The sequence below is a fragment of the Typopeltis vanoorti genome, chromosome 6 (genome assembly GCF_054136105.1).
Source record: "Typopeltis vanoorti isolate ZY-2024b chromosome 6, IOZ_Tvanoo_1.0, whole genome shotgun sequence".
NCBI classification, from domain to species: Eukaryota; Metazoa; Arthropoda; class Arachnida; order Uropygi; family Thelyphonidae; genus Typopeltis; species Typopeltis vanoorti.
This window is the reverse complement of record NC_143554.1, coordinates 151,130,937-151,147,250: the sequence shown is the minus strand read 5'-3', so window position 1 is coordinate 151,147,250 and position 16,314 is coordinate 151,130,937. Positions and strand designations below refer to the sequence as shown.

Sequence of the window (16,314 nt, the reverse complement as noted above, 5' to 3'; positions counted from 1 at the left end):
AATAAAACTTAGTTATAATTCTAGATAATTTTTATTTTTATTATTTTTTTTTAAATAACGAAACCTGCGGGGCGATCATCATTAAAAGAAACACACGTATAAACCACAGTGAAAATTATTTATTTGTAAATATTTCATCCTAAGTATCTTAGGACATCATCAGTACAATATTTAAACAAAAATTAGGAATAACATACAGTTAGGGCGCATGATTACAATAGAATCTCATGAAAACGTGCATAACGTGCTAAAGTAGTACAAAAAAAAAAAAAAAAACGTTAATTATTTAACACAGTTTTGTATGATAATTTCCCATACTTTAGGAATAGTAAGAACGTTGTTGCGGTTTAGGTTTGGTCTGTGTAGTAGGGCTTCAGAACTTTCTTTGTATAAACGTTCATGTTTAAATAAAGATCTATGTAAAAGTTTAGCCTTTTCCCAATGGATCCCATGGTTTGGATTTTCAATTCCGTGTTGAGAGAGGCCAGATTTCTGCGGTTTAAGAAGACGAATGTGGTCTTGATGTTCCGAGATGCGTTTCTGAACAGACCTACCTGTCTGTCCAAAGTAAGATAATTTGCATGAACATGGAATCTCATAAACACCAGATAACATCAAGGGTGAGAGTTTGTCCTTAGGAGAAGGTAACAAGTTGTAAATTTGGTTGATAGGTTTGTAAGTAGTGGCAAAATTGTATTTCTTTATAATTTTAGAAAGACGTTCTGAGATGCCTTTAACGTAAGGTATGGGAATCCTATGCACTTCTTCCTGTCTGGTTTGATGTATGCAGAAGTGACTGATGATTTTTTGAGTTGTTTTGGGATTACATCCATTTAGGATGGCTGTATTTTTGTCTACATTCTCAGGTCGCTACATTCACAATTCTTCTGCTCATCATTCATCTCAGAAATCTGGCATTATTAAATCACTAGTTTCCAGAGCACACACATTCTGCTCCTCTGAAGAATCTTTAAACCAGGAATTAGAAGTTATCAAAAATACAGCCATCCTAAATGGATGTAATCCCAAAACAACTCAAAAAATCATCAGTCACTTCTGCATACATCAAACCAGACAGGAAGAAGTGCATAGGATTCCCATACCTTACGATAAAGGCATCTCAGAACGTCTTTCTAAAATTATGAAGAAATACAATTTTGCCACTACTTACAAACCTATCAACCAAATTTACAACTTGTTACCTTCTCCTAAGGACAAACTCTCACCCTTGATGTTACCTGGTGTTTATGAGATTCCATGCTCATACAAATTATCTTACTTTGGACAGACAGGTAGGTCTGTTCAGAAACGCATCTCGGAACATCAAGACCACATTCGTCTTCTTAAACCGCAGAAATCTGGCCTCTCTCAACACGGAATTGAAAATCCAAACCATAGGATCCATTGGGAAAAGGCTAAACTTTTACATAGATCTTTATTTAAACATGAACGTTTATACAATGAAAGTTCTGAAGCCCTACTACACAGACCAAACCTAAACCGCAACAACGTTCTTACTATTCCTAAAGTATGGGAAATTATCATACAAAACTGTGTTAAATAATTAACGTTTTTTTTTTTTTTTTTTTTTTTTTTTTGTACTACTTTAGCACGTTATGCACGTTTTCATGAGATTCTATTGTAATCATGCGCCCTAACTGTATGTTATTCCTAATTTTTGTTTAAATACTGTACTGATTTTGTCCTAAGATACTTAGGATGAAATATTTACAATTAAATAATTTTCACTGTGGTTTATACGTGTGTTTCTTTTAATAATGAATTCTAGATAATGTTTTGATTTTCAGAGTAAATACAACGTTATACTGCAAAGAAAATCCATCAAAATGTATTATCACCACTATGAATTGCGCAGACGTTACTTACAGATGCAGAACTCCTGGAAGAAGAAATTATTGGACCTGTCTAACACTTTACGAATACTGCACCGAAAATATTACAAGTTTTCAAGTAAGTTATTTATTTTTTCTTGTTTTAAGTAAATAGTTATTTTTATATCTGCAGAAGTGGCAATTATTTTTATTCACTATATAAGTATTATGCAACATTTGGTGATCAGTTGAACGCCATAGAGATGTTATATTCTTTTTCACTTACCTTCACCAACATACAATGTACAAAGAATCTCAATCATAATATCCCGAGTGTAGGTCAGGGGGCGGTTTTTTCTCATCACAGGGTTTCATCGGTCTGCCGCTGTTACTTTCACTCTTTGATTTGTTGTTCTTCATCTTTCTGGGTATTCTATCATAGACCATTCCTTATAGATGTTCTTTTCATTTGGCTCTGAATTTTTATATTCCTTCCACTGCTGGTGCTTTTGGTATCGTCTTTTATCATCTCTTCGTAATTCTTTTATCGAGTCTTGAACCTCTGTTCTCCTCATGTATATTTCATCTTTCCTTCAGTGATTCTCCTCTTTTCTTAATCTTTTATTGTCTACATCTTTTTATCATATAACAATGTTTGTTTTGATTAAAATATTATCATTCTTAGTCTTCCATTATTCGTAGTCTTTTTTGAAATATTTCGTGTAATATTCCTTTAATTTGGCAAATTTTTAATTATGTTAGAAATAGGAAATCCTTCATTGCAACTTAATTTATATCCAAATTCATTAAAAGTATTGATTATTCAATTATTTTATTGTTTAATAGTATTTTAGTTCCTTTCGGCATTTTCTCTTTTGAATGCCAAAAGAGAAAATGTTTCTTCAGTTTAAGTTTAAGTTTCTTCCTCTTAGAGAGAGAAGAGAAACAGAGAGGAAAGTTATATTGTTTGATTTTAAAATTCCCTTTTTATTTACCTTTTGGATGATACTCAGTTGGTCGTGTTAGTAATCCACTTGTCATCTCAAATGTGTTTGACCTGTTCTTTTCCTTTATCACACTTCTTACCTTTTCAGCAAAGTAGACTGCAAGTGGCTTTAATATATTTATAGGCAACTCGTTTTTAAAATATGAAAGTGCTCACATCTATAGTGTTAAGAGATAATCAATGAATGGTAGATGCCATTATTTTTTCGAAGTAGAATTGCCTTCTTTTCGCAATAAGTATTTCGAGGATGAGTAAAGAATCTGTGAACGGTCTTATAATTCCAATGGCATTTTATACTTAATGTATGTACTTTTTAAACAAAGAACTGCTTCTATATATTTTGGCATAAGCTTTATAACCAGTGTTTAGTAAACGTATTCCTATGATGTTTTACCATCTATCATTATTTATTTTTTTAAAAAATTGGTATCAGACGTGCGTGGTTTCAATCAGTATTTTCCAATGATATATCTCTCGAAATCTTTGGATAAATTTCATATTCCTGCATATTTTATATATGTAGGGATTTTTTATTCTCTTGATGATTTTTATTTGTTTTTAATTTCTTGTGTAAGCGTCACTTGAATAATTCTTCTTCTTCTTCTTCTTCTTCTGCTTCTTCTTCTTCTTCTCTCTCTCTCTCTCTCTGCAGCATCTCTCGATGTTTTGTTACCTTCAGTAATAGCTTCATTTCTTTATAGAGTTTGATTTGTGTTTTATTTATTTATTTTTCTTTTCTATTAATATCATTATTCCAAATTATTAGATATATGAAGAGCCAAAGGCTTTGAATATATGTAATAATTTACTAGGTCACCTCTCGGCAATACTCATAGAAGGGTTGTAAGTTCTGTTCGCTACAAACTTGATATTAAGTAGGTCTACCTACTCACTGATGAGACCTCAATAAAGGTTGAAACCGGTCTGGGTAGTAACCTTCTCTCATAATGTGAACAGTAATAATACAGCTACTAGGAGCTAAGTTCACATTATGGGTAAATATCAAGAATAGTGATCGAACTTGCTCCACCTTTGACATGAGTTGCCTCAGCTTGCACTACCTTAAGGGTCAGTTGCTGCAGTATCCAGGTATTTGCTTACGCTTGGCAGCGCCGAACTTTATATAGTTTCTACTATATTCGGCATGAAACGCTTTGAGTTCTTATTCGGCTAAGAAACGATATGGGTTGTAATATCCCTTAACTTAAACAAGTCATTATTCCAAAGTTTTCTGCGAAGTTTTCTTGTATATATTTTTGCTGTTGCTGTTTATTTCATATATTTTATATCGTTTCCCAGTTTTCTAGAAGTTAACTGTAGTCTGTACATCATTGTATACCCGGAATTCTTCATTTTTCATCCATTTCTCTTACATACTTTTTCAGTTGCTGTGTATTTATCAGTGTTAACGGCTTCGCCATTATTTTCTCTTCTTCACATTACTTTTCATTTAAGCATTTATTTATGGATGCGTGTTATACATTATTAATTTTTTTGTTTAGTAATGCATTTATTTTATACACATGTCCACTATCATTTAATTATCTCTTCCTTACCAACTTTACCGTATTTTTAACATTAATTATTAGTAAAGGATGATATGAATGAACGTTATCATCTGAAAACTCGTACATGATTTATTAATTTTACTAAATTTAAATAAATAAATAACTAAATAAAACATGGAATTTTCAGAGAGTTTTGTCTTATGTTCAGGATTAAGTGTTTTTATTATCCCCATTCAGACAAAAAGGTTACCTGCTAATTGATTGTTGCCTTACATTACATAAGAAAAACAGTTGTTATACTCGTAAGACGATATTAATCTTTTCATACCAATAACAGTTATTTTGACATGATACTCTTGCCTTACACGAAATTAACAGTTGCCATAAGACAATATTACATATTTACATGAAAGTGACAGACGATCATCATCATTCACACTGCCAAGCATAAAAATCTCTTTCTTCTCCCTTTTTTGGAAGGGGGAACAATGATGTCACTTCTGTGTTGGAAAATGGATAGTGATGCAGACGCCCTTCTCATCCAGCAGTTGTTTCAGTAGATTGCAGTCATGGTGGAAAAGATCTAAGGTGTTGTTCTGCCTGTGGTGGTGATGCTCATGTAGGATATACGACTTTTCACCATTTTTTTTGTTTAAAAGCTGCAAAGAGATGATCAGCCGCCTCTCTCTCTCGGTGAAATTTTGTGCTGTTTGTTCTGCTGTGTCGAAAATAGAAACTGCATATTATTGCTTTCGCAGTGATGAAGAGGTAGTTGAAGATCGAATGATTATTTGACTGTGCATGGAAAGATTGAGATATTCTTCTTGTGTATGGAAACAACCGCAAGTTAAGGTTGCCGATTCTGGTGACGAATGGATTACTGGTGCTGACGGGGCATTCCAAGTAGATATACCGGACTGTTCCTGCTGGATAGCAGAACAGACAGTTATCAGAAACATCCGAGTTGAATTTCCGTAATATATTTGGAGTGGGTAATGCATTGTGCCGCATTCTCCACTGAATATCTGCACCAGGTTTGGTGTCCCTTTTGTGATATGGAAGTTCCCAGTTAAATACTGTTTGGTGGGATGATACAGGATTGTTAAATGAAGTGCTTTATTTGGACTTTTGTATTAGAGTGTTGAGCATTGTTGGTTTTTATTAAAAGATAGGCACGAGATCCTCTGCACCAGAAGGACTGAGCCCCTCCTCCGTTATGCTATTTGCAAAACGCAGACTTCACAGAGTTTATCTGCTCAGCCTGATTCCCGTTTTCAACTTTCAGAATGATTTAAAAAAAAAATATCATTCAAAATCCACACGCCTCGCCAGCTCCATGGAGGGTAGAAAATCTCTATCCAACTGGTGGAGTTCCTTACACCGTCTTGAGGAAGGTAGAATCCATGCGAATTTCAGGAAGGAATGCTGTCTTCACTACATCCAACTTCTTCCATCTTCTAAGGGCATCGTTGTAGAAATTTGTTAGGACACTTATATTACGGACTGTTCCTGCTCGGTAGTAGAAGACATAATTATCTGAAACTTCCGGGTTGAATTTCCGTAATATAGTTGGAGTGGGTAGTGCAATGAGCCACATTCTCCACTGAATATCTGCTTCGGTTTGGTAGCTCTTGTGCGATATAGTAGGTCCAAGAGAAGTATTGTATGATTGGATGATATTTTCTAATGAAGTTATTTGGTTAGACTTTTATTTTAGAGTGCTGTAGATTCTCTTTACAATTCAGGATGTAAGTTTCTACCATACATTGTTGTTTTTATCAAAACGACAGCACCGCATCTTTTGGGTCAGTGGTCCTCACTTCCGTTATGCTATCAGGCATAGTAGATTGAAAAGAAGAATTCACAGTGTGTATCTTACTGCCTGATTCCCGTATTCCAAGTTTGCGAATTAATTTGGAAAGAGTTAAAGTAAGGATCGGAGAAGGAATATCACCCAAGAACTTCAAGCCTCGCCAGCTCCATAGAGGAAAGAAAATCTCTTTCTGAGTGATGGGGTTCCTTTGCATCGTGTTGTGGAAGAGGGATTCCATGTGGATTTCAGGAAGGGATGCTGTCTTCACTGTGTGCTGAAGGTTTAACTTCGATTTTCGAAGGGCATATTTCGTAGAAATTTTACACCACTGGCACATGAGCGTTTGTCATTCTTTCGGTTTTTGGGAAAGAGAGACCTCTAGTGGCACAACTGAAATGTATTAGGTGGGTCGTTTGCGTGACATTCCCTATTGTAGGGAATTATGGAAAAATGGAGTGGGGAATGTTGTTATCCTGTGGTCAATGGAGGTCGTTTTGTCCTCCTTTAAGAGAATTACTTAGCTTGGAATAGGAAAGCCAGTTATTTTGTTCCATATGAATCGATAGATGGTTGATTGTATTTGTTTGATAAATTGCACTGGTGGAATGAGAATCTTCAGTGTATATCATAGGACCCTGTCAGCTATTTGGTTAACAAATATTGCTCTCCCTCTTCTGTAGGCAGAGGCTGTATTGCTGCCTACTGTCTTAGTACTTATTTCAAACGTTTAATTAGTGTATCCCAGTTCTAATCCAGTAAGAGGTGTGTTTACTTGATAAATTCTCTGGTATTTGTTTCCCTGTGCAGATCAGTCACCAAACATTGGAGAATCCGTTTGGGTGTTTCATTTGCCATATCACAGTCCTGTGGTTTTATGTGCATTTAGTGTGGCTCCTGAGATCGTTTGGTATGGTCGGTATGTTGTTTGTATATTATAGAAAGCCTGTTCTTCGAGGACTATAATTTTAACATTATCACCATATTAAATCAGGGTTATGGCTTGGTAAGAAAATTTAGAATATAATGCACTAAACAGCATGATTATTCTACTGAAAAAGGGCACCATGGCAATTGTGTAGACCGAAAAGTGGACTGCCTTGTTTAATATTTCTTCTGTATTGTACAGATATGGTGAGCCTGTTGTCTATTCTCATTGAAAGTTTGTTTTAGCATATAACATCTTAATGTATTGAGTGATGCATGAGCCAAATCCGAAGACTTTCAAGCAGTTGAATAGCTAGGAGTATTCAATGAGTTTGAAAGCTTATTCTTGGTCTAGAGTGACAAGACCCATTGTTTCTCTGTTGTTGTGCAGAGCTATGCAGATCCCTAATGAGGTGTAGGTTTTCGTGATTGGATCGTCCAGGGTTAGAATAGCTGTTGTGTCCATCTATTGTTTCATTCAGCGAGGATTTATGTTTTGTTGGAAATGGTTTCTGATGTTTTTTTGCAGTCGGTGTATATGATTGAGATTGTTCGCCAGTCTTCTATTTTTGTATAGCCTGCTTCTTTGGGATAAGCGTAATAACAGATGTTGTCATATTGGGTGAGACTCTTTTCACACCAGAGAGAATTATATCAGTGGTATCCATGGATGCTGGGTTAGTTTTAAATAAGTTTTTGTAGTACTGCAAAGCATATAAGAGGATTTCGTCATGATCTTATATAATGCATCCACTGTCTGTTGTTATAGCAGAAATGGTGGTGCGCTCTTGTTGGAATTTTTCCACTGTAACCAAATACTTTGTGGGTACATCTGGGAAGTTAATGTGTCTGCATCGTGCCCTTATTAATGCTCCTTTTGCAGAGTGCTCCAGAAGTGATCGTACAGTGGCTTTCATTCCTCATATTTTTGATGATTTGATTGCTGTTGTTGTTGTTACAGATTGTTTAAAATTGAATGTTTATTCAAATTTCTCTGATTACTCTACTTTTGGGTAAATACTCTGACTTTAGCGTTAAAGAGTGACCACCAATCAGAAATTAGTTGGGAAGTAGGCGCATCTCTGGTGACAGTTGGAATATAGTTTTTGGATATTTGAGATATTCTGTGTCCTGGAGTAGGCTGTTATTAAAGATCCAATGTGTTCATCCTTTTTGTCCAGCAGGTTTAAACAATAACCTTAGTCTGCCTGTCTCTCCCTTCCATCTGTGCAAACAGATTGGGTCTCCTCCTAATGCATCCGGCAAGCCACCCCTCTGCTGCATCCCTAAGGGAGATATTCATGGCTGTATTCCGTGTGTATTTACGGGGTCGGATTGCCTGCTTGCGGGATGAAAAACCTTACTGCCCTGCGCCCAAGACCGGCTAACTTGGCTATGACTGAGGAAGATCCTTGAGCTCCTCACGTGACCGACGGAATCGAACTCAGGGCACTCCTTCTCCAAGCATATGGTTGCGAAGCGCAAAGCCACTTGGCGAACCACGCGGAATACCGCAGTCTAGTAATGCTCTATTTTGATTAATAAACGACTTCAGTCTTCGCTAAAAATATCTCGATGAGATTTCTATCTGGATCATTATTGTAGGGTATATATCTTAGTATCATAAAACTCACAAGATGTCGGATGCATATTTTAAAGAGATGGTTGTTCCTAATGGTTCTCGATAACGTTTTCTGTATTTCGACTAACTCACTATGTCAAAATTATCTTGTTGGATTCTATTATGAATATCAGAACCATGAAACTACCACGCTGTACTTTGCGTGAACATCAATGTTAATTAAGAACTATCATGAACTAGCAGTCACGTTTCCGTGAAGTATGATTATTCAAAAGAGCATATCATGCAGGAAGCAAGATAAAATTATGAAGCTTCCATCAACAAACTTATTCGTGTTAATATAACATTCACACTATCAAATCATTCCTCAGGTCATTCATAGCAAGTCATTTCCATCAGACTTAGAAGGTGAAAGTACATACACGTCTACTCATTTGGACATCTACGTACTTTCTGGTCTAGCATTTTTTGAACTCATCCATTCAAGTGCATTCATGAGCATTTTCAAACGTAAATTCTGTAGACCTGGACGGTTTTAAAGTGCAATGGCATCTGCAAGATTGTGTTTTAGGCGAAATCGTGATATTTTGGAGTACACATAACCTGGTTACTTTTATTTCTTCAGAGGCTTAAACTTTTCATTTGTACACGATAATTATCGTGTAACAAAGGACACAGATTTTTTTTTTTTATGTTCTCCAATTATTATTCTTGTTTGAAACTGCTGTCATCCCTTTGCATATATTCATCGCTTCGCATCCCAAACCATAATGGTTCGTGACGAAATTGCTTATTCCTTTGTAACATACCAAATGTGTACTCTTGTCTATACTTGTTTTTCGAATTCGAAGAAGAGACTTTAGGGATCTTAGTATATTCATTGATTCTTCCAGTTATGTGTTCAAAATTAACACATCAATTTAGTATTTTGTTATTAAACATATCACATTTCATTTCTACTTTTTCAGACCACTGAAATTTATGAAAGTATAAGTTATGAAGATGTGAATAAATACGGATATGGATACGAGAGATTTATTCAAGGATGCTTTATACCTCAAGCAAATGATTATTGCAGGTAATTTTTGATGCCTTATAATAAGCAAAAATAATGTCCAGTAAATAATGTTAATAATAAGATAGAGAGAGAAATGGAATAAGAGAGAGAGAGAGAGAGAGAGAGAGAGAGAGAGAGAGAGAGAGATAACACACTTTCTGGCTAAATCCTTAGGTTACATTATGACTTGTAAAGTTTTATTAATAATATTAAAAGGAATTCCGAATAACGACCTCAGAAGTTTGAAATTTTACAAATTTCCAATGTAATTGATTACTTTTATCTCATCTGTGTATAGTGAATATTCTTAAATCCGTATCTGGTGGCAATCATTTTCTAAGGTATAATTTTTCACAATCTGACAGGATTCTAAACCGAAAGAGAAACTTCAAACCTCAGTCGATCTGATCTGAATTATTTCTCGTTTTCCTCTTCTTCATCCTTTTACGAATCTTGGTCAGGAAGTCTGTTTCAGTCTTCCCAGAGTTTCATCGGTCTGCACCTCTTCCTGCAAATTCTATTATTTGTCATTCGTTCTTCTTCTTCTACGTGCTGTTTCAATTCAATCAGTATGTCTCTTTTTTTGTTTGTTTGTTTGTTCCCATTGCTCTTTTTAAATATTTCTTGTCTTAATATTTTATTTATTATTCCATCAATTTGAAGAATTTGATAATCTGGAAGAAATCTCTAAATATTCATTGCAACTTAATTTATATCCTGAATAATTAAAAATATTTGATTGTTTGATTTATAATTTGATTATTAAATTGAATCCACTTCATAAACAGCTTTTTTGTAGATTACAGTGTGTTGCTCCAAATATCGCTTCGTAATCCACAAACAGTATGATAATTAATATAGAAATTACTAAATATATGAAGAGCCAAAGGCTTCAATTCGGCAACGTAATCCTAGGAGCTGGGTTTCACATTATGGGAAAATACCAAGAACAGTGAACGGAGCTTGCTCTACCCTTACTATGAGTTGCCCCAGTGTTGCATTACGAGATGGACTAGGAGTTGCCCTGGTGTTGCACTATCCAGGTATTTGCTTACGCTTGGACTCGCCGAACTTTATATAGTTTCTATATTCGGCATGAAACTCCTTGAGTTTCTTATTCGACTGTGAAACAATATGGGATGTAATATCCCTTAATTTAAATAATAAAAATGACTTTCTATTTGAATTCCTTCCTTTAGGGCCTAAAGGAAGCAATTCAAATAGCCTAAATTTCAGGCTAACACATTTATTTCTCACTGTGTTGGTTACTTCAATTAATTATATTTCAAACATTACTAGATATAAAGGCATCAAAACGTTTTCAGGAGGTATCCCAGTTAGATAAAATGTTTTAATTCTTCCTTTGCCTTCATGTTCGCTTATGTCTGTTTTCTCATGCAAATTGTAAAGAGGTTTTAATGAAATTATAATTGCGTTTTTACTAAATTAAAGAGTTTATACCCGCCTATCTTGCGGCGAAGTTTTTATTATTATTATTTTTTTTTATAATCTTTGAATGCTAGATGCTTGTCTACGTTGAATTTCCTGTTTAGATCTATGTAGGATCTTCCTTTTCTATAATGACTTGTTTTTCATTTTTTTTTTTTTAGAATAGGTATGATTCTTTTTTTAGCACTATATGATTTCTAAAATTGTTTCAGAATCAACAGTTTCATTTTTGATTCTATTATTCATCATTTTCACAGTCATATTCTAAGCAGTGTTCAATAAACTTATTCCACTGTAGGAGCCTACGTTGCTTAAGTGGTTTCGATGGAGGTCTTTTTTTTTTTTTTTTAAAGACCCGGGTTTGAATCCCTTCTATGCTTGAAGGAACATTTATCAGGGCATTTCAAACAGAGGGGAGTTTGTCGGTACCATATGTCTGTGGAGTAAAATAGGGAAACCAACTCCGTGAACACACATATCTACACGAACCGAATACTAACCGAGAGAGGGAAGAGATAGAGCCTTACCATCGTACCTTTATGCAGGTTAAGTACACGTTATGCAGCTTAAGTACAGACCCATGACAGTCACCTCCTGGAGGGAGATGACACTTCACGGGGGGGGGGGGCGGTGCCTCTGTCGATATCACAGTTACGCTTCCGATTTTAATGATGAGAGTTACTGTTATATATGTGCAATGGTATATATTTTTTATCAATGTAAGAAATCTGATTAAAATTCTTTCGCGCGCATCTTACAAGTTATTCGGTAATTTTACCTTCTCTTGATTTTCTTTCTTTTGTTTTTTAATTTATTAAATATTCATTTAATTCTTTTCGGGAAATGTTATTTTTCATCGGAATTAGCATCAATAATACCCGATCTCTGTCAAAATCGTGCAGAAACTAAAAACGTTCCTGAATTTACAAGGCGTAAGTCACAGACCACATATCTCATCTCCGTTCATTCCTTGTGTAATAATTTGCCGTCTTAAGTTTTTCCAAATGATTACAATCCACAGTTGTTCAAGGTAAATGTTGAACAATCTACTTGCTCATTTTGGTATTAGAATACTGAAGGTTGACGATCTTCTCGTGAATGGCTACCCAGCAACAATTAAAAAAAAAAAATGGAGACTATTGCCAGTTGCACTGCCAAAGGGTCTTTTAAACAGTTCTCGTTTTTCCTTCAATGCAAGGCCAGATTTTATAATAATAATAAACAACCGATTGTTAGTCTTCTATCCCTGTGTAATATCTGCTGTTCCTTTTTTTCTTGTAAGAATTTATTACTTTTGGGGTTGTGGTTTTATATTTCTTTTTCTACTTTACTAATAGAATTAAACAAACTTCTTTTTGCTATTTGGGTTTTGCTCTGTTATTTTCTTCTTATATTCTATTTCTGCTTCATGATTTCTTAAATTATTAGGCCATTCAGTAAATGAATGAATGAAGATTTTTCATCTTCAAATGCATTCTTTATTTCATCTTGAGATATTCTGCTTTCTTGTTTTCTTTTCCATTTATCCTAAATATTTAATGCTGATTTATGCATAATTAAAGGAACAGTTTTCATTATTCTTCAATCTGTTCATTACATTCTCTTTTTTTATCATTTATTCGTATGGTGTTTCCTTCCGTTTTTCCTCCGTCCATATTTGGGGCTTTTGAGTCCCTCATGGGTTAAGTATTTATGACTGTAATCCGTAGGTGTTCACGAGGGCTAGTTCTCCTGTTCTAGGGGACGAAAAACCGAGTTTCAGGGTGAAAAAAGTCCCCTCCGGCGAATCAGACAGAAAAACTCAACTTTCGTCGAAAAAGACCACATAAGGTTCCTCACGTCATGGACGGGAATCGAACCCAGGTCAATCCGACCAAAGGGCTTCATCTATTCCGACTGAGCTACGGTGGTTTTCATTTTTTCTTATTTTCTTGATATGCATTGTGTTTTCTATTTAGAGTAATATATACTTTTACATACATTTATTTCCATTTGAATTTATTTTCTTTATCCAATTTGGTAGGTTTGTTGGATTTCTGATTATATAAAATGATTATATGCATCAACTTTGTAATCTGTACAATGTTGAATTTTGAAGTTAACACTACGTAACTATCAAATATTCTTTCTATCTTTTTATTGTTATTCTTCAATATCCTTTGCCACTAGTTTACATAGAGTATTGCAAAATCACTTCGCAATATGCTCCGGGATGATCGTAAACTGCAAGCATTCGTTTACAGCTCACATGAAATCTGGGGTACTGAGGTTAGTTTTTCTTCTCTGAATTTTCTTCTCTGAAAAAGCTTCCGAAACACATTATGTAAGAACCATCTGTTTTGAATGGAAATTCAGTCTTTTTGGTCCCGTCTAAGAATCCTTTAAAATTCTCAGACGAGACTAGAAGGTCGGTTATACTCGGGTAGTTCGGAGTTTCCTCTAGGAAACTCAAACGAGACGAACTCAGCTGAGAATTGACGCAACTTTATGAATTTTTGTACAAACTCTTATTACAATTATTAATGTGTTATTATTCAATAAGAAATGATTCAAATAAATATATAATAATAAATAAAACAAATTATTCGTTGTTCTTAAATTTTTGTATTAAGATGAAGTTTCCGTTAATGTCATTCCGTTTTCATGAAGGTATTCTTTCTCAATATCCCAGTTGGTTTCTTTCTGTATATTTATTATCACATGTTATTAAGATACGGTGATTTGGTTATATTTTCCTAATATACCACGTAATGTTTTAGAAAAGTTCATATAAATTCGTAACAATTTACAATAACTTTAGTGTGCATATTATTCATATAAATAATTTCTCTCGGTTGGAAAAATTAGCCAATTTTAACATCAAGCGGTTCAACATGTATTACAATATTTTTCATTGTATTGAACTGCACTCTACTCTACTGAATAATCTTATTTATAAATGCAACTAAATCACTTTTTAAAATAAAAAAAAACTTTTGGAAATTCTTAGAGATTTTGATCTATTTACATTTAATTTGCAAAATATCTAGTAAAAGAAATGGGGATTCATTAAATTTCGGTATATTCCAGAAAGTACTCATCAGATAACGTAATATATAAACAAGATATTCGGACATACTTAAGAAAGTGTGTGACATTCTTCTCACAGAGGGATCCTACAGCAAGAAAGATGAAACCAATGAAGTTAACATTACGTAATTATCAAATATTCTTTCTATCTTTTTATTGTTATTACTTCAATATCCTTTGTCCATTACTTTGCATACAGTAAAATCACTTCGCAATATGTTCTGGGATGACTGTAATCTGCAGCATCCGTTTACAGCTCACATGAAATATGGGGTACTGAGGATAGTTATTCTTCTCTGAATTTAAACAACACGGCGACATATAAAGAGCTTCCATAACACATTCTGTAAGAACGATCTACTATGAATGGAAATTCATTCTTTCTAGTCTCGTCTAAGAATCCTTTAAAATTGTTAGACGGGACTAGAAGGTAAGTTAAATTTGAGTAGTTGGACGTTTCGTCTAGGAAACTCAAACGACACGAATTCAGCTGAGAATTAACGCAACTGTATGATTTTTTTGGATAATTGTATTGGAGTAAACGACCTATGAGTTACGTTTATATGAAGAAAGGTTAAGTGGCAGTGAGAGTACATTGAGCCTTACTCGATGTAAACTAAGGTGAGGTGAAAAGAAATGTGTATTATCTAATGGATTTGACCTGAGTAATTTCGATCTGCTGTTAGTCTTAAAATTGGCCATAAGTAGAATTCCGAGAAAATGATTTCATTTTTAAAAAAAATTTCACCATAACCTCGAGTCCAAATATTTCATCATAAATTAAGCTTTACTCAGTTGATCCAATTAAACTGCAATGCACATCATTTACAAAGCTGTTTTAGTTCATTTCTAGGTGGAAATGCCCTGTTTTTCGTTTTCCCTGAATATTCTACAAGACGTTTTTTTTTATCAGAGATGTCTTTGCATCGATTCCATCAAAGAGAAATTTGACCTTTTTTTTTCGCATGACTGTATCACTTCGCTGTCGCTTACTCCAGGGAATACCCACATCTATCTCCAAACAAGATCAGTTTTATCTTCTTGAACTGACTTAGACTTTGTTGTGTTGCTTTCTTACATTTACAACTATTCTCAACCTTTGTGCTATATCTCCGTAATACAATCTATCGGGTAACACGTGGTACCTCTGAGGGACAATGGAATTTCCTCGAGATCGAGGCAGTACCAGAGTATCAGTGTCTGAGATTTACCCCTCGTAAAACGCCAAGAAATTTATTTGTTTTGCTGTGCCACTTAGCGCTATTAGATTATTAATTTTAACAACCAAGAGGTAATCTCAGGACAGTACTTAATGATACCTATCAACTCTGCAGACGTGGCCAAAATATACCCTTTTCTAATATCCCGCATAGGTTGGCATTCATATTTTATAAGAGGTCATCGGATTCCAGAATTCATAGAAAGTCTTTGTTAGAATCAAAAGCAAGGTTTATTAATTCTCAAAAGTAGATACACTTAATAACATTAATTCAAATCCCATCTTAAGGGAGATCCATACAAAGCATGAACATTCAAACACTACTATTATACTTATAACATATTATGTAGCAGCTATCTAAAGTAAGAACTATATTAACACTCTCTGTAATGCATTATTTATGTATTATTATCACAGTTATTCCAAAACTCTGTAGCTCTGTCAGACTACTCAAGATAACATTCATATCTTTTACAATCTCTTTATAATTTGTCGAATTTTCACTCTAAACATATCCTTAATTTCATTCAATATAAAAGCAAACTTAAACACATCGACAGATAGTAAGATTAAATTCAATATCCCTCTAAAGTGATATCAATACAATCTTATCATATATCATTAATGTTCCTTTTCCATACATATTAACGTGGCACAAATCTTTCATTCATATTCTGTGAAACACAAACAAAGTTTACTTATCTTCCCTTTTCGGTTCTTTAGTGCTTCATAGGTTCACAGGAAACTGGCCTTCTGTGGACAGCCGGACTTGCTTCTTTTTGCGGAAACACGGCCGCCGAGACCCGTAACTGCCTTAATCGATATCCTCCGGTAAGGAGGCAATGCCACCTCCTT

At 34.5% G+C, this 16,314-nt stretch overlaps 1 protein-coding gene across 3 annotated transcripts in view; it reads left to right on the top strand.

The window, feature by feature from the left end:
* LOC150106107 (epithelial sodium channel subunit gamma-like) overlaps nucleotides 1–16,314 on the top strand; it is a 134,310-nt gene that overhangs the window by 39,094 nt on the left and 78,902 nt on the right. Inside the window, exons 3-4 of one of the 3 annotated variants that reach the window (XR_016548421.1) lie at nucleotides 1,890–1,971; nucleotides 9,634–9,743. Coding sequence is in view for 1 of the 3 variants with exons in the window: in XM_090393856.1 (XP_090249982.1) it covers nucleotides 9,686–9,743 (58 nt within the window). In the remaining 2 variants the exon portion in view is untranslated. Of the gene's footprint in view, nucleotides 1–1,783; nucleotides 1,972–9,633; nucleotides 9,744–16,314 lie in introns of those variants that run through there. The other 2 variants (XR_016548420.1, XM_090393856.1) reach the window with 2 other exon arrangements.